This window comes from Puma concolor, chromosome A3, assembly GCF_028749965.1.
Source record: "Puma concolor isolate L17-30 chromosome A3, mPumCon1.1.hap2, whole genome shotgun sequence".
NCBI classification, from domain to species: domain Eukaryota; kingdom Metazoa; phylum Chordata; class Mammalia; order Carnivora; family Felidae; genus Puma; species Puma concolor.
The window spans coordinates 115,243,695-115,267,970 of NC_141669.1; the positions used below are offsets into that span (position 1 = coordinate 115,243,695).

At 45.6% G+C, this 24,276-nt stretch overlaps 2 protein-coding genes across 3 annotated transcripts in view; both read left to right on the top strand.

Annotated features, from left to right (window-relative positions):
* Positions 1 to 2,506, top strand: part of MAPRE1 (microtubule associated protein RP/EB family member 1) — a 30,893-nt gene extending 28,387 nt beyond the window's left edge. The window contains exon 7 of the mRNA XM_025932403.2: positions 764 to 2,506. Within this exon, the coding sequence (XP_025788188.1) occupies positions 764 to 820 (57 nt within the window). The 3' untranslated portion in view covers positions 821 to 2,506. The remainder of the gene's footprint in view (positions 1 to 763) is intronic.
* An 8,718-nt stretch (positions 2,507 to 11,224) lies between these two features.
* Positions 11,225 to 24,276, top strand: part of EFCAB8 (EF-hand calcium binding domain 8) — a 66,653-nt gene continuing 53,601 nt past the window's right edge. The window contains exons 1-3 of one of the 2 annotated variants that reach the window (XM_086701979.1): positions 11,225 to 14,103; positions 16,404 to 16,572; positions 23,634 to 23,752. In XM_086701979.1, the coding sequence (XP_086558105.1) occupies positions 14,035 to 14,103; positions 16,404 to 16,572; positions 23,634 to 23,752 (357 nt within the window). In that variant the 5' untranslated portion in view covers positions 11,225 to 14,034. The remainder of the gene's footprint in view (positions 14,104 to 16,403; positions 16,573 to 23,633; positions 23,753 to 24,276) is intronic. The other variant, XM_086701980.1, reaches the window with a different exon arrangement.

Sequence of the window (24,276 nt, forward strand, 5' to 3'; positions counted from 1 at the left end):
AACAGAGGTGACGAAGATATAGGGGTCCTTGGGCTAGTCTGAGTATTATTTTAGTGGTGTCATATCTTAGGTAAATTCAGCTGTAGAGATTTAGTTTAAAAAAAAAAAAAGATGGTAGTTGAAGGGGAAGTCGGATTTTTGTGGTGGTGTAGCCATTGTCACATGCCAGAATGCCCGGAGCCGGTGTGAGGCAGGAGCCGTGAATCTGCTGTTTTCCCATGCCACTGAGGTGGAGTCAGTCTTACCGCTCTTGTGGGTATTGTGAGTGTCTTGGGTGAACCCACAGCACCTGCAATTGCATGAGTGGTTCCTAAGTGTGATCAAAAGAATGCGGAAAGGAAAAGCAGGCTGTGGGACAGCTTATTGACGGGAGATGGCGTTACATTGAATTCCGTCATGACTTCAGGGATTTTTGAGGGTAAATTTTCTTTTTTTTAAAACAACCTTATTGAGGTATAATTGACATAACGAACCATACACATTTAAGTACAACTTGATGTGTGAAATCATTGCCAAAATCAAGAAATCAACTTTTGAGAGTAAATTTGTGCTCAGTTCTTTTGCCTTTTGTGAGATTGTTTCTACTGTCTAAGAAAAGTAGCGGTCACTGGCCTTGTGCTATTAAATGTCAAGTGTGTGGTAGAGACAGGAAGAGCCGTAGACTTTGAGAGGCTTTCAGTATGAGGAAAGTGACCCCACAGTAGAAACTGATGGTTCACTTGGTGCTGAGTAATAGCTTTCCCCTCTCATTTCCCCATTTTAGGAAGGCTTTGTGATCCCTGATGAAGGGGGCCCACAGGAGGAGCAAGAAGAGTATTGACAGCCTGGACCAGCAGAGCAACATCCGAATTCTTCACTCCAAATCATGTGCTTAACTGTAAAATATTCCCTTTTATTATTCTTAGAGGACTCACTGGTTTCTTTTCATGAGCAAAAAGTACCTCTTCTTAAAGTGCACTTTGCAGAAGTTTCACTCTTTTTCCAATGAGTTTGAGTTAGGAGCTTTCACCTTGTAGCGGAGCAGTATTAACACCTAGCTGGCTCACCTAGGGAGCAGAGAGGCCGACCATGGGGCTCCCCGTGTGGACGCTGGTAACACTGATTGCTGGAGAAGGTGTTTTTATGTAATGCACTGAGGTGGAGACCTCAGTAGAGAAATGTAAAGACTGATTTGAATTTTAAGCTAATGTGAAATCTTGGCAGAGAACGTTTTAATAAATAAATGCCTTAAGAGTATTTAAAATATGCTTCCATATTTCAAAATATAAAATGGAACGTGACAGATTTACGTGTTTGACATTGTGTCTGGGAAGGAAGGGCCAGACCTCTGGACCTTTGGTATCTGCTGTTCACAGGCCTTGCAGGGCTGTTTGAATCTGCAAAGGCCTACACCTTGGCCCAGAAGGAAAGTTTAAAAAGTTGCTCTGTAAAGCCATTTGGTGTCCTTGACCAGTTGTATCCTTGCCCTGAGAAGCAAGAGGCATTGTTGCCTGGACGAACAGAGGGTGTGTTTCAGCCCTGACATGTTTGAGTTGTAGAGCTTCAATTTCAGTGAACATTTCTCTGACGATTTTTCCAGTTATCCCTGAAATTTCTATGTATTATGTTTTTTGGGAAATGAGGTGTGTCCAGTTTTTAAATCTAACAACTACTTTTGGGGACTTGCCCACATCTCTGGGATTTGAATGGGGGTCGTGTCCCATTTTACTGTCTTTTAAGTTTACATTGAACATGTTTCTCTTCTCTGCTCCCCTTGCCCACTGGGGACTCCTCTTTGGCTCCTTAAAGTTTGCTGCTTAGAGTGTAAGTTCAGCAGGCAGGTGGTCACGCTGCAAGTTCTTTCTGGACCTCTGGCAAAGGGAGTGACCAGTGAAGGCCGTCACTACCTTGGGCTCTGCAAGGCTGGGTGTTCTTGGTACCTGCTGTCCACAGCCCTCCACTGTTATCGGAATACTTTGCCAGTGCACTAATCTCTTTGGAGATAAAATTCGTTAGCGTGTTACTAAATGTTAATTTTCTTTTGCAGAAAATACAGTACCGTGTCTGAATTAATTATTAATATTTAAAATATTTCATTCCTTAACTCTTCCTCATTTGCTTTACCCCTAGCCTATTCAGTTCCTTTGTTTGGCAGAATTCTGCAAAATGTGTGTCACCCACTACTGAGATTGTTCAGCCCCTGATGTATTTGTATTGATTTGTTTCTGGTGGTAGCTTGTCCTAAAATGTGTGTAGAAAGCAGATATTTTATGATAAAATTGTTGTGTAGTGCATGCTCTGTGTGGGATTCAGAGGAAAACCCAGATTCAGTGATTAACAATGCCAAAAAATGCAAGTAACTAGCCATTGTTCAAATAACAGTGGTGCTATTTCTCTTTTGTGGCCTTTTAGACTTTTGTTGCCCTAAAATTCCATTTTATTGGGAACCCATTTTCCACCTGGTCTTTCTTGACAGGGTTTTTTTCTACTTTAAACAGTTTCTAAATAAAATTCTGTATTTCAAGAGTGTCATGTCTTCTGAAGTTTGTCTTGCCCTGGGTATATTCTTTTAGGTTCAAATGGTAAGGGGCCAATTCTTCTTTCTTAAATTTGGACTGATCTTTTCAAATCTTTCACTGTTTTTTTTCAAATGTGCTTATTTCTAAGCCTGTTCCTTTTTTCTCTGTTCTTGACATTACATTTCTCGGCTTCCTGCTGTTAGACATTCTCATGTTACTGTGAGAGGTTTTTTGAGAAGTCCAAGGCTTGGCCCATCTGCCTTGAAGTCTTTTCAGGCGGATTCCACCTGAGAAACGTACTGCTGGATAGTGCTTGCTGGATACCATGGGGACATAACTTTTTTCCCCCCTGAAAGTATGTTTCAAAGGCAGTGGACACAGTCTGAATCTATGAAATAACCTGAAATTGTCATCATTTTTCCCTCCTTTTTAAAAATTCTGTGCCAGAAGAAGTGAGTTCAGAAGGAGACTTGCTGCCATTTTCAGTATGAAATAAATGGGTAGGAGGTAATTTTCTGTGTGGTCTTTAGGGTGCCTGCCACAATCACGGATGCTCTGTAAACCCAACTTGATGATTTTGCGTAGGGTTAAATCCATGTTACTTCCTCTAGAAGTTAAGAGTATGCGCCTTCAGAAGGAATTTGATACCCCATGTGTTGGTAATCTACAAGAAGATGCCTCCAGGCATGCTTAGAGTTTGTGAAGATACTGTTGGGTAAGGTGCACTGAGAAGTTACCCTGGAAGGAGTGAAGCTGCTACTGCCTGCACCTCTGACCTAAGTCTTTTGACCTCGTTCTTTCGGCTGAGGCCTATGAAGTCCTTTGATCTGACTGGTTCAGCTTAGGTCACTGGTGCAGTTAACTTGAATAAGCTGCTTGGTTTGCTTGGCAAGTTCTGTGTTGTTTGAGGATAGGTAAACAGACGGGTCCTCTGGCTGGATTTGGATTTAGGATTCACTCAGGCTGGTGGTCCTCAAACGGATGGGCTTCAGAATCATCTGAGAAACTTGGCTGACATAACGTGTTTCTAAAGTCCATCTCCAGAAATTCTGAGTTGGAAGATTGAAAATCTTACTGTGTACCTCAGGTGACCCGGGTTTGATGCAGCCCTCAGACTTGCACTTTGGCCTTACGTATGTGCCTGCAAGTTCAAGTCTAATTCTGACAGGGGGGAACATCAGGTTTGAGTCCTTGCAGGCCCCTCTTAGCTTTGTGACTTCTGAGTTAATGGATCTCTCTTGTTCTGACCTGCACAATGGGGATGATGAGGTTGGCCGAAATGCCTCCCTCACCGGCCTCTTGTTGGGATCAGAATGAGCGGACAGAAAAAGCAGCCCCAACCTAAGAAAGCCCTACATAGGTTCTTCAGCTCCAGCTCACATTCTCTAGAATTTTTAGATGAGAAAAGCTTGGAGAGGGTTTTTGTATCCTGAAAATCCAGGAGGGCATTGCTTAAGATAGGCTTGGAATACTTTGTAAAATAAGTAACAAGTTCTTTTACTGTTTCTTGTTCAGCTTGGTGGTGGTATTGAGGAGTCAGCTCCTTTAGGTTTTCAGACAGTGATTTTGATCCTGTTTTCCCCAAGTGACAGTGAAGTCTAAACACACATTTCACTATTTTCTTTTAAATAAACATTCGGTGATTCAATCATTCAGATTCATGGATTTAAAAAACTTGTATTTTCTTCAAGGTGTACTCTCTAGAATGTAATGTGGTTTGGGAAAGGAAGCAGTTCTCTTTTGCTATAATCAGAGTGACTCTAGAGAAGTTTTTCTGTAAGGATTTTATAAGGTTTGGTATGAGGAGCTCCTTTTGTGATGTTGACCCCAGTTCACCACAGTCCACAAACAAAACCTAGGCTTTAAGCCTGATGAACCTAATCAGATTAGCTTGCTAGGTAGCGTGTGGGTGACCCAAATCTGACCAGTGTCAGCAGAGAGAGTGGAAGTTGAACCACACTGAACCCAAGCCTGTGGTCAGTGTTGACTTAGAATTAGGACTGTGTCATACTTTCGAATTCACACATTGCAGTTATAAAATTTTAAGATCAGATGAGTTCATATTTAGTTCTGATACTTGATTTTTTCTTACTGTTTTAACATTTGAGGATATAACCGAGTACAGGGTCTTTTGTCTGAAAGAAAGTCCATGGAGGGATTCTGTGCTTAACACATGCAGCTTGTCTGTGGTTAGAACCATTAACCCAGATGACTTCAGCCGGATTGTTACGCAGTTACAACTGTTGTAGGTCTGTTTCCCTTTTGGCCAAATCTGAATTGGAAAGAAATGTTATCTTAGTCCTTGGAACACAGAGGCGCTCAGTTGAGGTGGTTAGGGTAGTGTCGTTAAACTGGTTATGTAGATAAGCAGGTCTACCCTTAGAGTTGGCTTTTTTAGGCCCCTTAATCCAAGACCTTTAAGTCAGGACCATAAAAATGAAAATCTAAATAACCTGTATTTATACTGGAGGCTTTGAGGTTCTGAAATGTAAAATGAAAATAGCCTGCACAGACCAGTTTCTGCAGGTAGGGAGAGGCAAATCTTTGTCCTGTGACTGTTTGTAAGCAAACCAGGTTAGCTGCCAAAGCTTAGAACTTTGTAGATGGTATCGAGAGAGATTAAGTGATGTCACTGGTTTGCAGTTCTGTCTGATGTCTGTCTTTAAAAATTAAAAAAAAAAAAAATCCTCCTTTTTCCTGGTTTATTTTGAATGTTTTTCCCAGTCTGCAGGAATTGTTGGTGGGGATAGGCTGGATGCAGGTATGAGGAACGAGGAGGAAGAAGAATTTATTACATTTACTGATGTCTTTAACTTTCAGTTCTGGTTGTAGAATGAGATTCGGGAAGTTGGTAGGTGTGATTCAGCCCATCTGCGTTAAGTTCTAACAGAGCTGGATGGTTCTTACTAGTTTCCAGTGGGGGCAGAGGTGAGTTTCTAAGATTCAGCCTTAATGGATGATTCACAAATTGCAGGGTAGACTATTAAAGTTAAGTCCAAGATCAAGCATACAAGTGGGTAGACTGAATATGTAAAGGGAGTGTGTGGCTAGAGTCCTTCTCTGACCTTTACCGAAATGAATGAGGGAGTCAGTGCTTTGGCCAGGAGGCCAGGGACCAGGAGCTGAGAGACCACAGCCCTTCTCCAGGGCCCTGCGTCCTGGGTCTGCAGAGCAGAGCTTTCCCCTGGCTCAGTGAGGAGTGGAGCAAGGATGGTTTCCCCAAGATCTCTTCTGGGCCAGGAGAGAGTTAACTTAGGTCTGTAAAAAGCTGATAGGGTACTGGAGCAGAAAAGAATGGAAGAATGCCTAAGTTCCGGCAGATATTGCCCCTGGAGTCCAGTTTTCATCAGGAGAAGGATAGGATTTGTTCAGAGAAAAGCACAATGTTTCTCAGCATCAGCTGCCTACATTTTGCATGTGAAATTATTTTTTTTAAATATGAAATTTATTGTCAAATTGGTTTCCATACAACACCCAGTGCTCATCCCAACAGGTGCCCTCCTCAATACCCATCACCCACCCACCCCTCCCTCCCACCCCCCATCAACCCTCAGATTGTTCTCAGTTTTCAAGAGTCTCTTATGGTTTGGCTCCCTCCCTCCCTTTCTCTTTTTTTTTTTTCCTTCTCCTTCCCCATGGCCTTCTGTTAAGTTTCTCAGGATCCACATAAGAATGAAAACATATGGTATCTGTCTTTCTCTGTATGACTTATTTCACTTAGCATAATACTTTCCAGTTCCATTCACGTTGCTACAAAAGGCCATATTTCATTCTTTCTCATTGCCACATAGTATTCCATTGTGTATATAAACCACAATTGCTTTATCCATTCATCAGTTGATGGACATTTAGGCTCTTCCCATAATTTGGCTATCGTTGAGAGTGCTGCTATAAACATTGGGGTACAAGTGCCCCTATGCATCAGCACTCCTGTATCCCTTGGGTAAATTCCTAGCAGTGCTATTGCTGGGTCATAGGGTAGATCTATTTTTAATGTTTTGAGGAACCTCCACACTGTTTTCCAGAGTGGCTGCACCAGTTTGCATTCCCACCAACAGTGCAAGAGGGTTCCCGTTTCTCTACATCCTCTCCAGCATCTGTAGTCTCCTGATTCGCTCATTTTGGCCACTCTGACTGGTGTGAGGTGGTATCTGAGTGTGGTTTTGATTTGTATTTCCCTGATGAGGAGCGACGTTGAGCATCTTTTCATGTGCCTGTTGACCATCTGGATGTCTTCAGCATGTGAAATCTTGAAAAAAATCTCACTGACAATGAAATTCTAAAGTGTACAACTTCTGTGTTTTAATGCAAGTTTTGACTCTAAAAGAAGAAGCTTTGACAGAAGTAATAAGTGGTTCAACAACACGTGTTTGACTGCAAGCTGCAGGAAGAGCTTTGCCAGTAATACAGCAGGTCCCTCCTTGTCCTCAGAGGATGCATTTCCAAGACCCCAGGGGCTGCCTGAAACCATGGCTAGTACTGATCCCCATGTATACTATGTTTTTTTCCTGTACAGGTATACTTATGATGGAATAATTTACAAACTAGGCACAGTAAGAGATTAGCAACAACTGGTAATAGAACAGTTGGAAAAGTATGCTGTAATAAAAGTTAAAGGTATGTGGTCTCAGAGTGTCTTTGTGTACCGTACTTACCCTTCTGGTGACGATGTGAGATGATGAACTGCCCACGTGGTGAAATGAAGTCAGGGGGACGACGCAGAGGCTGTGACGTAGCATTGGGCTACTGTTGACCTTCTGGGGGTATGTCAGGAGGAGGGCGCAGTTGACTGTGGGTGGCGGGGGCTGCAGAGAGGGAACCGTGGATGAAGGGGGACTGCTGTGTGCCTGTCCCTGAATCGCCCTGTGTAGTACAAGAATCTAAACAGCCCACACCCAGGACCTGCCATGGCTCATCCTAGTCGGGCATGAGTTGCCTTCGGGTTCCTTTCCTCTGTCGCTGTCTTGGCAGTTGTTTTATCGTGTTCATATTTGCATTTCTTGCATTGGGGCCGTTGATAGATTTTGAAGTAGTTCTAGTGGTTTTAAGGTCTGTCACACCTCACGGTCGTTTGGATTTTAGCATTCTAAAGGTTTCTAACCCAATATCCGCCTTTTTTTTTTTTTTTTGTATTTTATGTGTTTCTACAAAATGATGTGAGAGTTAAAAAGTATGATTATATATGAGTGCTGTTTTTAGTTTGAAATTTAAATCCTGCATGGTCGAATGGAATAAACTGTGTTTTTTACAGGTAACTCTAGGCTATCCCAGCTTGCTTCTGTGTGCACCTCCCTCCCTATTAATTTTAAAGGCTGAGAGAAGAAATAATGTCGAATGAAATAAAAATAATTAAAACAATTTTCCTAAGAATTTCTAATTCTGTGACTTAATATTCTCTCCACCCCCCCCCCCCCCCCCGTCTTTAAGGAGTGTTTTTCTTTTTTGGGGGAGGAGGGTAAGTAGTTACTGAACCACATTGAGAATCTGCCTTTTTTCTTGCATCATGGTACTTTGAAGTCTCTGGCATTTGAACCTGAGTTTGGCACTGGTGTGGAGAGGAAGAGCATGGTTTTAAATGTCATGCGAGTGGGTAGAGTTGTTGACCTCAATTAAGGTGTGATCTTGAACTTGATACTAATCTTCAGGGTCCCCTCCAGTTCCAGCAGTCACTGACTTCCCTCTCGTTTATTCACGTTCGAAAAGGAAAAGCCTCTCTCCTTGGATATCAGGTTGTATCTGAAAATTGTTGACAAATTATATAAAGCAGAAAAGAAAACAAGTTTTTGTTTGTTTTAAAGTCTGTCGAGGAATAATTGACACACATAATTAGGACACAGGTTTTGATGTCTTGAAGCTCTACAGTGGTAGAGCTGGAAGGACGGTGTTGACACCGCTACTCAGTGGAGCAGAGGTACCACCCCTGCAGCGGGTTCTTGCGTCCGTCACCGCAGCCCTGGTGGCCCGGGAGTTGCTCCTTCCGGCAGCACCCTGGCATCTCTGCCGTAGGGAACCACCGTCTCCTTCGGATTGGCGGGGGATGCCCGAGCTAGTCTCAGGTAGCTTTTTCCAGAATTCGTTTTTGTGCAGAGATTGATCTAGAAGATTTTACTTCTAAACATCTTCCTTCCCATTTCTGTTTTTGGTTTTTTGGGTTTTGCTTTGTTTTGTGTGGTCTTTTGTTTTGTTTAACCTGAGTTACTGATGATCATATTTTTACTCTTTTTAGGTAGAAGTTTTCTGAACTTTCTTTACCTAAAAAGAGAAATTCATCTTAATATTTCTCCATTTTTCTCCTGTTTCTTCCCACGGAAGGAGAAATATATTTATTATGACAAAATTTAGCATATTTTAGTCCCATATGGAAACATTGGTAAGTGCAGGAGCTACTGTGAGTAGAAATGGGACATTGGACTGGAAAATGAAAATTCCCCCCAAAATGAGTGGGAAGCAGTTAAATGTGGGGGCATTAGCCATGTTTTCTTTTTTTTTCTTCAATAAATCCTTTTAGTTTATTAATATCTAATTCAATAAAACTCTGATTTTAAAGACCTCGTGCACCTTTTATGACCTTTCATTGAACCACTTTACTTTTGATGTTCTCCGTTGTGACAAAATTGTGTTTCCATTATTGATGAAATGGGAGCAGACTTTTTGTCTGTTGGTGTTATCTTTGTGGTGTAGGTCTCGGGAGAAGATCTTGTTTGGTGGTAAAGTAACATTTTGGTAACATCTCGGTAATGAAATGCGATTTAGCTGGGTATCTTTAAACCTGGCATCCATGTCCCTGGGTGGAATCTTCCCACGAGATCTACCTTTGGCCGAGTCACCCTGCTGTGTTGTGCCCTGGACCAAGATTGAACACTGCTGCATCTAGTCCAGGCCTCTCTCAGGCTGACTGAAGGACCCCCATCCACAATGCCCTTGTGGCCTTCCTCTTTCCAAAGCACTGGAGCTCATGCAGAGGACAGCGTAGAGAGCTGCTGTGCCTTCCAGTGTCCCAACTGTGGGGGTCAGTTGGCCTTTTGGTTTTGGTGAATCCTGCTTGATCATCAGGCTCCCTGGCGTTTTCCACAGTTTCTGTGACAGGTGGGCACTGTCCTGTGTGTATGTCCTATGGGTCATTTTGTACTCACGCTCGTCCTGGCTGTGTGTGCTGTAGCTTCTGTCATTGCTGTAAGTTCAACTTTATCAATAAAAAGAATGTCTCACATTGGATGACAGATGGCTGTGTGGTATGGTTTGTGGGATGGAGTCTGATGTTCCATTTCGTGTTCTGTACATGGAATGGTCTCCTCTTCCTGGTTCTTTCTAAACGTGGCCAGCTGACTCTGGTGGAGTCAGGTGGAAGCCCTCGGAGTTCCATGATGACTTCATAGAGGAGGTACTTTGGACTCGGGGACAGCTGCCAAGATGTCTCAGTTGAAATGGAAGTCGAAAACCAATATACCTCTGTCAAAAATAGCCAGCAAGGTTACCTGGGGAGAACAAATTGGGTCAGGGTGAGTGAGGGTTTGGGACTGAAGTTGTCTCCCAAAGATTGGACACCTGGGCCCTAAGATGCGTTTGCCAGCAACTGAAAGCTGAACAAGAGGGCATCTCCTAGCTGTTTCCAGGGCAGCTGTAACTGCTTTTGGCCTTAAGTCATCTGCCCCTATGATTTTTTTTTTTTTTTTTTTTTTAGAGCACGAGCAGGGGAAAGGGACAGAGGGAGAGAGAGAGAATCCCAAACAGGCTCCATGCTCGATGTGGAGCCCGATGCAGGGCTTGATCCCACAACCCTGGGATCATGACCTAAGCAGAAATTAAGAGTCAGACACTCAACCCAACTGGCTGAGCTGCCCAGGTGCCTCTGCCCCTATGAATTAAAAACGAATTCAGCAAACCAATGTTTCTCTTCCCTTCCCTCCCCTAGTGGCTACTCCATCCTCTCTTCATTTCCAGGCGTGTGCCGTGCCCCACCCCGCCACTTGCCCTAGAACAGGTAACTGTGAGGGCGTAGTTGTGGGGATAGCTTTTCCTGATCATAGCTGTTCTCTAATTCCAAATAGAAAATTCTCCATCTCGATTTTTCTTCCTCCAGTATTAGAGGACTAGTACTTCTCTCTGCTTCTTAGTCTTACCCTTGACCTTTTCTCTTCGAGGTCTCTTGCCTTCAACCAGTGTTTTTCCCTTGTTTCCGTCCACAGACATAAACAGAACAGTGTGTTTTGGTCAGACACATACTTTTCTCTTAATGAAACTTTTAGTAATTTGAAATAATTAAAAATATTTAAATAGTTAGAAGAATGGTATCAAGAACTCCCCCTTTGTCCAGACTGTGAACATTTTGCTTTATCATTGTATATGTTTGTTGAACATTTGAGAATAAATTACACTGTGCCCCTTATACTATACTCAAATGTGTAGTTCCTAAGAACAAGGACATTCTCTTTTATAACCACAGTACAGTAGTCAAAAGCAGGAAACAACATTAACTTGGTCATTATCTAAGAATATAGATAGTGTTCAGATTTCAAATGTTCACATTTTACCAGTGGACCTATTCATGGCCCTTAGAGCCCCCCCAGCCCCCTAGCTCTAAATACTGGAATTCTCTGCCCAAAGTGCTTTGAATCTGATTCTTTGTGGGCCTGTTCCCCAGTGCATCACTTTTGAAGGCAGCCCCCTAGGTTTAAGGTAACTGTGGAGCAGTAGTGGTGAGGTGTGGCCTGCATGTGGGCTGAGGTGTCCGTCCCACATGCCACCATGCAGAAGCCCCTTGTCAGGATGGGTTGGGCATGGCAGGTGCACAGAGGTCTTGGAGGCTGACTGTCTCCACATGGCCAAATTCTGGCACTTAGCTGAGGAGTTAAAGAATTCTAATTTTTTTTTTTTTAATTTAAATTTTAGTTAACATACAGTGCAATTTTGGTTTCAGGAGTAGAATTCAGTGATTCATCACTTACATACAACACCCCATGCTCATCATCACAACAAATGCTCTCCTTAATGCCCGTCATCCATCTAGCCCATCTCCCACCCACCTCCCTCTCAACCCATAGTTTGTTCTCTATCATTAAGAGTCTCTTGTGGTTTGTTTCCCTCTCTTCTCTCCCCCTTCCCATATGTTGGTCTGTCTTGTTTCTTTAATTCCAGATATGAATGTTACCATATGGTATTTGTCTTTCTCTGATTGACTTATTTTACTTAGCATGATACATTCTAGCTCCATCCATGTCATTGCAAATGGTAAGATTTCATTCTTTTTGATAGCTGAGTAATATTCTGTTGTATGTATGTATGTATATCTATAAATATATATATACACACACACACATCTTTATTCATCAGTGAATGGACATTTGGGCTCTCTCCATAGTTTGGTTATTGTTGATAATGCTGCTATAAACATTAGGGTGCATGTATCTCTTTGAATCTATATTTTTGTATCCTTTGGGTAAACACCTAATAGTACACTTGCTGGGTTGTAGGGTAGTTCTATTTTTAGTTTCTTGAGGAAGAATTATAATTTGAACCAGGTTTGCCAGGTTGTTATGAAGGTAGTACAGTAACTTGATTTATAAGCACTTAAAAAGACTTGCTATGTGGACCTATATTTGTTCTTTTGCCCTCGGTCCCATAACTGTTAAGGGTAGTTGTTTACAAATGTGTGTATATACATCAACACGTGTTCTTGTATGTGTAAATACATACCTATTTGTCATTCTTTTATAAAAAGTGGCATTGTGTGTTCTGTTTTTTGCATCTTACTTATTAGTACCTCATGGAAATCCCTGCTGGTTGTCTGCTGAAGGCCAGATTCATCCTTGTGAGTACGTTGGGGATGTTCTGAGCGCAGGTGTATGGATTTACTCAGCCATGCCTCTTCCATAGCCATTCACCTTATTTTTTTGTCACTATCAAAAATGCTGCAGCAACCACTCCTACTCCACTCCAGTGGTCTTTCACAGATGAGTCACGTAAATCACTATCCACCACTTGACCCACTCCACTGCAATAAATCCTAAAGATTGCTGTGAAATTTTTTGAATTAAAAATAGAGAAATGCATGATTTAGACTACAGAAATCGTCCATAACCCACCTGCCAGAGATGACCACCATTAAATTTGGAGTATATTTTTCCAGGCTCTCTTTCTGTGCATGTGCCAACATATACATACCTAATATTCTTGACAGAAGTGGACTTCTAAATACACTTCTGCAGCTTTTTTCCTTGGTGACCTTTAAATGGCCCTGTTCAGTGGCCTTGTCTTTTTCTTACCATCTTGGTCCCGTCTGTGGCATCCCTTCCTCCTGTCTTTTGTGTGTTTCCCCTCCTCTTTCTATCCCTTAAGTGTAGCCGATTCTCAGTTTCAGGCCTCATATCTCCAGGTATTTGTTTTTCATTTCTAATTGGACAGCCCAACGTCATTGGCATGAAGCCACTTTCCCTACTTGCTTCCTTTCCTGGAAATGTTCCTGGCATTTCCCTCAGTTACCCTGGTTCTTGGCTTCCACATCTCCTTTCCTTTGGCTGTTATCTCTCCTTTGGTTTTTAAATCTGAGTTGTCGCCAACACAGTTTAGGTTGGGACTCTGTTGGCCAGTCTTCAATCTTCCCTCCACGTACGCTGATGAATTTCCACAATTGCCCCTCATCCCGCTCAGACTCCCTGGTGAAATACTGCAGGTTCTGCATTCTGCTTCCATTTTTCTTTTCTCTCTTCCCTCCCACTATGCCTTCCTTCCCCTCAGCCCCCAGAGCCCTTTGTCAAGCCAGGCTGGCTCTTGAGCTGTGTTCCCTGAGCATGTCTGCGGCTGGACTCTTTCCTGGCCGTTCATTCCCCTGCCATCCTAAAGTGCTCTTCGAGTCTAGCTGGCAAGGCAGACTGACACTCTAATAATCCTAGCAAAGTGCTCTCTCCCATCATACGTGGAGGAGCCACTGACCCTGTGGAAATATGCCCTTCATATTTTCGGAGCAGAACTCTGGACTGGACTGCACCCACACGCTCGTGTGAGCCCATGTTGCAGTGAGGAGAGTTCTGTCCATTCTCCCAAAGAAGTCCTGTCTCCAGGCATACTGGAGGGCAGATGGGGGATGGGGGGTACATGCAGTGGCAAGCGGGGCCATCCTAATCCCTCCCTACCTCCAGAGCATGTTCGACCCTTTGGACAGATGCCCATCCCTGGAGCTTATCTTCCTGACATGTGAATTGTAGTTAGTCTACATGGTCTAACTGCAGGCCTCCCAAGCCCCTTCTCCCTCTGGAAAGTGTGGCCTGCTTTAGAAACCCTCTGGCACTCACTTGGGAAACCGTAGAGCTTCAATAAGATGACTCATTCCCATCAGGGGAAAGAAAGCTTGCAGGCATAAGCTTGGGAACAGCTTCCTGCCGGAGAAGCTCCCGTGGGGAAAGGGATGCTCACCAAATGTGTGCTGGGGGTGTCTATGGGTACAGGGCAGCACCTTCCACCCTGGCCCTGACTCCTTTTCCACCCTCTTGTGACCTGGCTAGGTCAGCCCCCCACATAGTCTTACAAAGTTAAAGTGACCATGATTCCTTATTCTAGGTCAAAGCCAGTGTCTTCTGAGGACTTAAGAGAGAAGTCTCAGTCTCAAAAGGTAAGAAGACCATCAGAGGTTGATAAAGGGGAGGGGTGTTCCAGAACCGCCCAGACATTGCTCATCAGCACAGAGGTCTACCAGTTACCCATCTCGGCACCAGGGTAGCAAACTCCGATATTCACAAGGCCATGTAGGTAACTTACCTGGCCACTGCTGCAGGCTTGTTTTCCCTTTTAAAAGGGTTGTATTGGCCAAATGCAACAGATCTGAGGCTACCAATTCAGGCTCTATATGGACTATCCTTCCTTTTGTCCAGCCAAGTTGTGGCAACGGTGGAATAGGCCGTACAAATTACTATCAAGCCAGATAAGTATTTAGCATCTATTGTATGCTTGGGGCTGGGGAATAGGGAGATAATTAGTACGAATTAAGATTAAATTAAGATAAATTAAATAGGCCCTTGCCTTCAAAGAGCTCACTGTGAGACAGGAGTAATAATAGGAGCTGTCATTTCTTGTGTAACTACAGTTTGCTGAGCCTTCCAAGATGTTTGGGGGCCGTTTAGATCTCACCACAGCCCTGCACGTTGGGCACTGCAGATCCGTTTTGCTGATGAGAGGTGTGTGGCTCAGAGAAGTGATGTGATCTGCCTGAGATAAATTAGCTGGGAAGTGGAGAGTCAGGCAGAATTTGAACCCAGAGCTCTGGGACGCTACAGCCGTGTGTTTCCCATCACACCTTGCTGTCTGCATGGTCAGACAGACATGCAAAGCATCATGCATGCATGGCAGAGAGGAACAGTTTGGGAGCGTGGAGGTGGCAGTGATGAATGTCACCTGAAAGCTGTGGAAAAACTCCTTGGAAGAGGTGTCATTTGAGCCAGGCTTTGAACAATGAGTAGGAGTTCATATCCAGGGGAGATGGTCTGCGTTGCATAGAGGGAACATGTGAGTAAAAGTAGATTGTTTGTTGTCTGGGGATGGTGGGGAGCAGTTGGTGTGCCTGGACCATGGTGTGTGCATCGAAACTAGAAAGACCGGTCAGGGCTACAATGCAAAGGGCTTTGAATGGCACACTCAGCAGAGGGTGGTGGTGGTGGTTGCCTGGAAAGTGTCAGAGCCAGGAGTAAAGTCATAATCAGCTCTGCCTTCCAGAAAGACGACTGATGCCAGTGTTGGCAGGTGGATTGGAAAGGAAGGCCAAACTCTTGTCCCAGTTAGGGGACATCATTGTACTTGTCCCAGCACAAGGCCAGTGTCTGGGATAAGCCAGGGATGTGGGGGAGGAGGACTTAGGTGTAGGAGAAGAATCACAGTAAGAACGGGGGACAGTACGAACGTATAGGAGAAGGGACAAGCCAAAGATAGTGCTGAGATATCTAATACAGGGCCTGTGTGGCTGTAGGAGTATTAACGAGCTCATTGGTTGGGCTCCACGAAAACAGGTCTTTTACTCTGTTCGCTCGTGTATCCAGGTGCCTGGCACTCAACAAATGTGTGTAGACCATGAGGGAATGAATGGAATTACACAGGAGGATGAGCACGTTTGCTCGTTTGGTAGGGTTGGTGTAGGGAGAATGAGCCATCTAATTTACACCTTGTCTTTTGGCTTTTTGAACCAAACCAGGCTTCTTGAAAGCCCAAGACCCAAAACAGTGCATTTCAGTGAACAACACACACTCAGCGGTTAATTGTCCACTCTTGGAGTCTTTTGGGGGAAACGGCCTTTGATGACCTAAGCCTTTTGTGACCTGAAGCATTGTGCTAGCTTGTCAAAATGAGTCCTGCAGAGAAGAGGCATTCATTGTTGAGGACTGAAGGGGTGGGATCAGCTATGTGGGGACTTGGGGAAGCAAGTGGGAGGAGGAAGCTGAAGGCCCCCCATCAGGGGTGTCTGCTAGAGCCCTGGTGTGCGTGCAGACGATCTGATCTGACCCTGACCCAGGCAGGTGTCTGGGATGCTCAGGACCAAATCAAATTGGCTGGGGCAGATGCAGCTGGATTCCTCGAGGTCTTGAATTCTGAGCACTGAAGATTGAAACAATATAGTCACTGAACAGAAGCGTTACAAATTGGAGTCCTGGTATGAGTGAAGTGAGAGACCTGGCTCTGTCCACTAACCCCGCCGAGCCTCAGTCATGGCATCTGCAAAACGGAAACAGTAGTGAACTCCCCAAAGTCAGGAGAGGCAATCTAGATCTTTCTTGGTCTTCTTAGGTCTAAAGTGGTTAGGATTTATTTGACGGCCTCACTATAACCCTTCATACCCTGTCCTTCCCCAGAGTCTCTCTTTCAATATGATGTGCTTAGAAATGTTCAGCTCAGGAGATCAACCTTCTCAGTCCCTGGTTCTTGTAGTCATGTTTGTTCCAGGCACCCACCCCAGGTGGATTCCAGAAGAGCGAGGAGGTTCTTAGCTCCCCAGCGTCATCCATCACTCTTAGCCAACGTGAGTCTCAACTGTTTACCCAGCTACCCATGGCCAAGATGGAGAAGGTGTTTGAGGAGGATGTTGACTCAACCGGAGGTAAAGCCACCTTGTGGACTCAGTCTCTGGTTTTTGCACAGGGTGGGACCCATACCTGGGTGTGTGGAGGGTTCAGATTTGACAAGCAGTTTTTGCATTCAGTGACTCCTTTAAAACCTTGTCATTATGTAAGTATTATAAGCACATTGGAGGCTATTTCGTATCTAGAAAAAAAAAAAATACCCCCAATCCAAGCACCCAAATGTAACCAACTGTCAGCATTTTGGTGTATTTTCTTCCAAACAGTTTCACATGTATGGTTTATTTTTTATTGCTGTGTAACAGTATTCCCACAAACTGAGAGGTGTAAACCACGCGTTTATTGTCTCACAGTTTCGGTGGGTCAGGAGTCTGGGCATGGCTTTGCTGGCTCCTCTGCTCACTAGCCTGGGGCTGTGGTATCATCTGGGGCTTGACGGGGAAAGGATCCGCTTCCCAGTTCACTCAGGTTGTTGGCAGGATTCAGTTCTTTGCAGCTGCAGAACCGAGGGCTTCTGTTTCTTCCTGGCTATTGGCCGGCAACTGCTTTCAGCTCCTACAGCTGCCCTCTATTCCTGGCCGTGTGGGACTCACCGACACGGCAGATTTCAAGGCTCAGGGTAGCCAGGGAGCTCACAACTCCAGCAAGATGCGTGCTACGGTCTTGTCAGTGTGCAGTCGTGTACACATAGCCCCATACATCTGTCACCTCTGCCATATTCTGTTGGTTGGCAGTGAGTCACGGGTTCTGTCTTACTCGAGAGGATCACGGGAGGGCATGAACACTGGGAGGTGGGCATCCTGGGGTCACCTTAAGTATCTCTGCCACAGATGGCTACGTGTGCTTTCACGTGTCTGTAATTATACCACTATGTAACTTCAGACCCCTCTTTTTCTCTTAGTGTGTAACACCTTAAGGGCTTTTCCATACTGCTGTGTCGTCTTCCAAACCATCATTACTAATGAATACACACGTTCTACTGGGGACTAAGCCATTCCCCTGTAGTTGGACATTTAGGTTTCATTGAATTTACATAACATTGTTAAGAACATCCTTTGTGCATCAAACTTTTTCTCTCTTTGGAGCTTCATTTTTCTCCTTGGGATGATACGCATCAAGGTCAATAATAGGAATACTTAAGGGCATCTTTGTTCATATCCACTAGACTCTGAGTACCAACTCTGGGGGCATAGCTCCTTGCCCCGTCAACTTGAGTTTTACAGCCATACCGCGATGTGGGCGGGAAAGGGTAACAAACGCCCAGTGTACAAATGAACAAAAAGTGAGGGGCAGGGCGGGATGGTGAGTGTCTGCCCTGAAGATGACGTGGTTCCTCATTGGAGCTCTTTGGTGTCCGTGTTTGGCAGCTGGGAGTTGCCACCACTGTGCCTGGAAGACCCCGAGGGTGCCAACTTTGGTCACGATTTTATTGTGTTTGTGTTTGTCTTGAGCAGGCAATATATCCATGCAGTTCACAGGTCAAAAGGTGCTTTTCCCATGATACCCTGGGCCCGGCCCTCAGCTGCCCAGTTCTGTTCCCTCAGTTGGTTACTGCTCTCGGTTTCCTGTGACCGGTGGAGGCCCAGAAGTTCAGGTAGTCACTCCCCCGCTGTTTTATGCAGTGGCAGCCTATTGTCCATGCTGTTCTACGCCTTGCTTTTTTAAATTTCAGCTTTATTGAGCTATAGTTGACATAAATTTAATATATTTGAAGTGCACACCATGCTGATTCGATATCTGTATGTATTGAGAAAGGATCTCCCCAATTGTCTAATCCTGCCTTTTTTAATTTTTTTTTTCAACGTTTTTATTTATTTTTGGGACAGAGAGAGACAGAGCATGAACGGGGGAGGGGCAGAGAGAGAGGGAGACACAGAATCAGAAACAGGCTCCAGGCTCTGAGCCATCAGCCCAGAGCCTGACGCGGGGCTCGAACTCACGGACCGCGAGATCGTGACCTGGCTGAAGTCGGACGCTTAACCGACTGCGCCACCCAGGCGCCCCTACTCCTGCTTTTTTTAAAAAAATAACTTTTATAAAGTTCCCCCTATTGCTTTTTACCTAATGTGTCTTGAAATCTTTTCATATCAGTGTAAAAAGAACTTCTGCATAAAAAAAACAAAACAAAACAAAAATGGCCACGTTTTAAATGGAGGAAAGGAAATTCACCTTTTGTTGATATAGGGTAAAAGAAAATAAGATCATTTTTCTCTTTCAAAAGTCTTTTAAAAAGGTGGATTATAAACAAGGGCTCCAAAGCCTTTCTTAGGAACCCTAACCATAAGTGACTGTGTCAGAGGGAAAAGGGGAGATACTGAGGTTCTGGTCTCTGTTCTGCAGGTTCCCTTTCGGGGCCTTAGTTTTTTTATTATTTGTTGATTGGAGGTCTTTGAGAAGGGTTGGTGGTTCTTTTATTTATGTATTTATTTTTAAGATTTTGTTTTTAAGTAATCCGCATACCCAATGTGGGGCTTGAATTCACAACCGTGAGACCAAGAGTTGCACACTCCATGGCTGAGCCAGCCAGGCGCCCTGAAGGTCCGTGGTTCTTAAGGGGGAGTCCCATGCATCTCCCAGGAGGTCTTCAGAGTGTCCATGTGCCCTTGACCCTTACCTCTGGGGCCTGCCTGGGGGAGCCTGCGGGCTGCTGGGGGTGGGGACCGAGGGAGAGCCATTGAGCTGGCGGTCCTGCAGCCCCGAGCCTGTGAGCCGGTGTGGCACTGACCTTGCATACAGGTGCTCCTGGGGGGACATGGGTGGCACACAAGCTGAGTGTGCCTCCACTTTCGCCAACAGACATTTCATCAAGCGCTGCCAGGCACGGTAAGAATTGGTGTTGAGGGGTCCTGGCTGGCTCAGTCAGTAGAGGGTGCAACTCTTGATCTTGGGTTGTGAGTTCAAGTCCCATGTTGGGTGTAGAGATTACTTTAAAAAATAAATTTTAAAAATGTGTGTGTTTTTTTTTTTTAAAGTTTATTTTAGAGAGAACACATGTGGGTACACACGAGTGGGGGAGGGGCAGAGAGAGAGAGAGAGAGAGAGAGAGAGAGAGGGAGACAGAGGAACCAACGTGGGCTCTGCACTGACAGCAGTGAGCCGAACACGAGGCTCAAACTCGTGAACTGTGAGATCATGAGCTGAGCCGAAGCCAGACGTTTAACTGGCTGAGCCACCCAGGCGCCCCTAAAAGAATACTTTAAAAAAAAGAATTAGTGTTGGTACAGAGCTACCTGGGTTACCAGGCCACCTGTCAGATTTGATTCAGTTGTCACGAAACCCTGTGACTTTCCTTATGACTTTACACAGGAGGGGCCAGACACTGATGACAGGCCCAAATGCAGTGGCCTGGGTGCCCTGACATGGAAACTGCTCCCGTGGGCACCCCACACTGAGTGTAGCACTTCAGATACCAAAGTAAGTGAAGGAAGTCCCTTTCCCAGGAGAGCCAGGGGGTATGACTGTGCAGTGCTCGTGCTTGGTGACTGTGTTCCAGGAATGCAAGCACTGTGGGACACATACGTACTCCCCCCCTGCACAGCAGAGGGGAGGCTAGAAGACATTTTCTTAAATATTTTAAATACAGCATTTATTTTTAAAAATGCTTACGAATATATAAAAAAAATAGAGGTAAACAGTTCATAATCCTGCCTCTTGGCATTATAAAAAAAGAAAGAGAAAGGTCAAGTGGGAGTTTCCCAGGAGATGGGGGGGAGGGCAGTTCTCAGCAGGGAACGGTGGAGGAGAGGTGTAGGGGTGTTGCTGTGCTGGGGGGCAGTGAGGGGTGTCCTGGGGGCAAGGCTGGGAGGGAGGCGGCCACAGAGGACGTGGGTGCACTCAGGTCAGGAGGGGCCCTGAGCCCCAGCAGCGATCTGACGGGGAGGTGACACATCTGGAGCTGCTGGAGAAGGACAAGAGTCTCTGCCAGCGACTCGGAGGGACGTGGGAGGCAGGGGATTGGCTCCTCCCATGACCACCCTACAGAAGGTAGTGGACATTACGATGGAGGTGAGGGAAGGCTTTTGGTTTCACATCCTCCCAGCGCCATTATGTGTTCTTGAGTAAACCCAGAATGTCTCTGTGCCTCTGTGTCCTCACCTGCAAGATGGGGAGAATGTCAGTAGCTACCCGCTAGGACCATGGGATTCTTGTGAGGATTCAGGAGGGAGGGCGCTGCGTGCCCCTCTCGAGTCTCCATCCCGGGTAACTAGCCGGAGGTGATGTCATTAGCAAAGATGGCAAACATAGGAAAGGCGAGAGTGTGTTGGGATAATGATAATAAACTGGATTTTTTATTATTTTATTTATTAAAATTCTTTTTTTAACATTTATTTTTGAGAGACAGAGATAGAGCACGAGTGGGGAGGGGCAGAGAGAGAGGGAGACACAGAATCCGAAGCAGGCTTCAGGCTCTGAGTTGTCCTCACAGAGCCTGAACTCATGAACCATGAGATCATGACCTGAGCTGAAGTTGGATGCTTAACTGACTGAGCCACCCAGGCGCCCCTAAACTGCATTTTAAACATGCTGAGTTGAACGGGTCAGGGGGACACTTGGGAAGAGAGTCAGAGACATGGGAGAGACATTCTCTCCTGAGATGCAGAGATGGGTGAATAGGTGAGGTCACTGGAGAGTGTCAGAAAAGCAAGGGGACAGTGATGAGAAGAGCAGAGGCAGATGCCAAATGACAGGGCAGGGCAGACAGTGGAGCCTGGAGGAGATGAGAGTGACCAGTGGGGTCGCTGCTTGAAGGCAGGAGGCCCCTAAGGCAAGGAAGGGCCCCATCAGGTGTGCTCCAAGGTCACTGGTGGCTCAGGATAGTGAGTGGGTACAAGTCAGAAAGTGGTGGATAGAGGGGGTGTCCAGTGCTGGGCGCTGGAGAGAACGTGCCAGTGGGGCACAGGTGTAAGTTGGGAGGGTGGGAGCGAGGGTGGACCCTCCCCGAGGAAAGGTCCCAGGACCACCCAGGTTGGGGAGAGTTGGCTGTCATAACACCCCCTCGTCTTCTGAGCTGGAAGGGGTGGCAAGGGGGAAGAGCTGGCTAAGGTTGGAGGCGCAGGGAAGGGCGGTGAGAGAGTTCACAGAGTGCAGTTCAGAAGTGAAATACATGCATCTTTACACTGAGGTGTAGTTTACTTGCCACAGAATGCACGGGTCTTAGGGTCCATCCAGCTCAAGGAGTCCTTCATGTGCATACATTCACGTAACTACCACCCAGATCAAGCTATGGAACATTTTCTGCCCCCCACAAAGTGTCCTGCCTGATTTCTAGTGGTGACCCTCCTCCCCAGGGAAATGGTATTTTCACATGCAAGTTTTGACCGATTAATTAACCATGCGGCTTGAGGTGGGTGAGAGCTGTTTTTTAGAGGGGAAAGGGGGCCCTGCCTGGACCCCACAGTGTACGTTTCCTTTCCAGAGTATCTTTGCGTCTATTGTTATTCTCAAAAAACTGTCTGGTAAACTGTTTATAAGAAGTGTATTAAAATAACTTGGTGTTGGGGGGGGGGGTGCGCCTGGGTGGCTCAGTCGGTTAAGTGTCAGACTTCAGCTCAGGTCATGATCTCATGGCTTATGAGTTCAAGCCTCGCATCGGGCTCTGTGCTGACAGCCCAGAGCCTGGAGCCTGCTTCTGATTCTGTCTCCCTCTGTCTCTGCTCCTCCCCTGTTCACTCTCTCTCTCTCTCAAAAATAAATAAACATTAAAGAAAAAATAAAAATAAAAAATAAAATAAAATAACTTGGTGGGGACCAATATATACGGCTTCTTAGACACCTGAGAGAGGGGCTGGCCCCTGTGGTGCTCTCAAGGGGCATTTGTTCACTCAACACTGCACAAAGGCTCTCTGGTCCCTGGCTCCCTCCCATGTGGAAGGCTCTGTGTTACGGACTGCCCTCTGACGGATGCCCAATCTGCACACAGAAGGACCAGATTGCCGGGGCCAGCCTTGGGCACCACCCCGTGACCTTGGGCACATGAGCTCACCACTGCGTGCCACAGTTTCCTCACGAGCCCCTCTCATTAAATGGTCAGTGTGAATAAACACAGAGAAGCACCCAGTATCATCGAGTGCACATCCCAGGGTCAACAGCAACACCTGGGGAACAAGCATCTGCTGTTGGCCAAGCAGTCACAGAGGGCACAGGTTCCCCCTGCCCTCACAGAGCCCATGGCCTAGGGTGGTAACAAAGAAGGTCATGGTGGGGGAGGGACAGTGAAGCCGGGTGATGGGGGTGGGGGCCTCCCTAGATAGTACCCAGGAAGGCTTCCCTGTGGAGGGGACCAGATGGTATAAAGGCCTTGAGGTGGGAGTACACTAGGTGGTGTGAGAAATGGCCTGGGGACATTATGGTTGGAGTCGAGAATGAAGGAGACAGCAGTGGGAGGTGAGGTCTGAGAGGAGCCAGAAAATGCACAGCCTTCATGCTCTGGCGAGGATTCCAGATACTTGTTGGGGACTTTAGAAGCACTTTTTATAGACTGTGACTATAAAAAAAAAAAAAAAAAAAAAAAAAGAAAGAAAATCTAGGCAGTGATATTGGCCCATAGGCAGCCAGATTCCCTTATAGTCACAAAATCCAGCAGGGGGAGAACATTTTATCCCTCCCGTCTGCTCCCCTCCTCTCCCCATCTTGCCCTCCAGCCAAAGTTTGCGTTTTATCTGCCTTTAAAAGACTTCACCTCTCCCTCTGTGTATTTGAATTAACTTATGTTTCTTTGTTGCCATTATGAGTTATTTTCTTTTCTTTCTTTCTTTTTTTTTTTTTTTTTTTTTTTTTTGAGTTTTCATCTGTTTCCTTTGTCTCAGTGCCTGGCCCGTCTTACTTGTTCAGAACTGGGATCTGATCTTTTCTCACCGAGTGGTGCTGTGGGGCCATCACAGTGCTCTGGCGTGGAAGGTATGTGGCCACTGTCTGTGGGCTGGCTGAATGCTGAACACGTGGGATGCAGAAGACAAGCCCGCAAACAGGATTCTCCGTGTGCCCCTCCCTCAGCACCCAGACACCCAGGACACCGCCGCGGCTGCTGACAGGGCCAGTGACTAGCTGTGCAGTGGATGATGTTCTTTCTTCTCTTTTGAAGCCCTGGGCGTGAAGGCTTTCATTAAGGCCACGAAGAAGATTCTGAGCAGTGTGTCGGATGAGATGCTGGAGGCGCTGTTTTTGAAGGTGGACACAGACTGTAATGGCTCCATCACCTGGGTGAGGAAGGGGCCCCTGCTTCAGGAGTCGTGGCTTAACTGCTCTGTCATCCCTCCCCCTTGGCTTATGTGTACATTCTGGTTGGTTTTTGATCAAAATTTTTGATTTTTGTGTTGGTGTTTTCATTTCTCTTAATATCCTACAATAAATGTGTTTCCAGAATTCTCTGCTATCTACACCATTATCTTTCTTAATAACTCCCTCTTTCTTGTATAGTGTATGGTGTATGGTGGCCTACTTTGGCCTTCATGAGGCTGGTTAATAGATTCTAGAATTGCCCTAGTGACCTGGCTTTGGGGTCTTCCGTTGCTGTTAACTTCTTATATGAGCTGAGACAATTCATCTCTACTGTTAGGAGCCTCAGTCTCATTATCCATAAAGTGGGGATGAATAAAGAGATTCAAACAGGATGCTGAACATGGGGGTGATGCGGAGATACATTTAGCATTACAGGACCTCATTAAGGAGGGAGGTGCTGCTATGTACCTACTAATAGGCCCTTCACACGTCCCAGATTCCAGAAC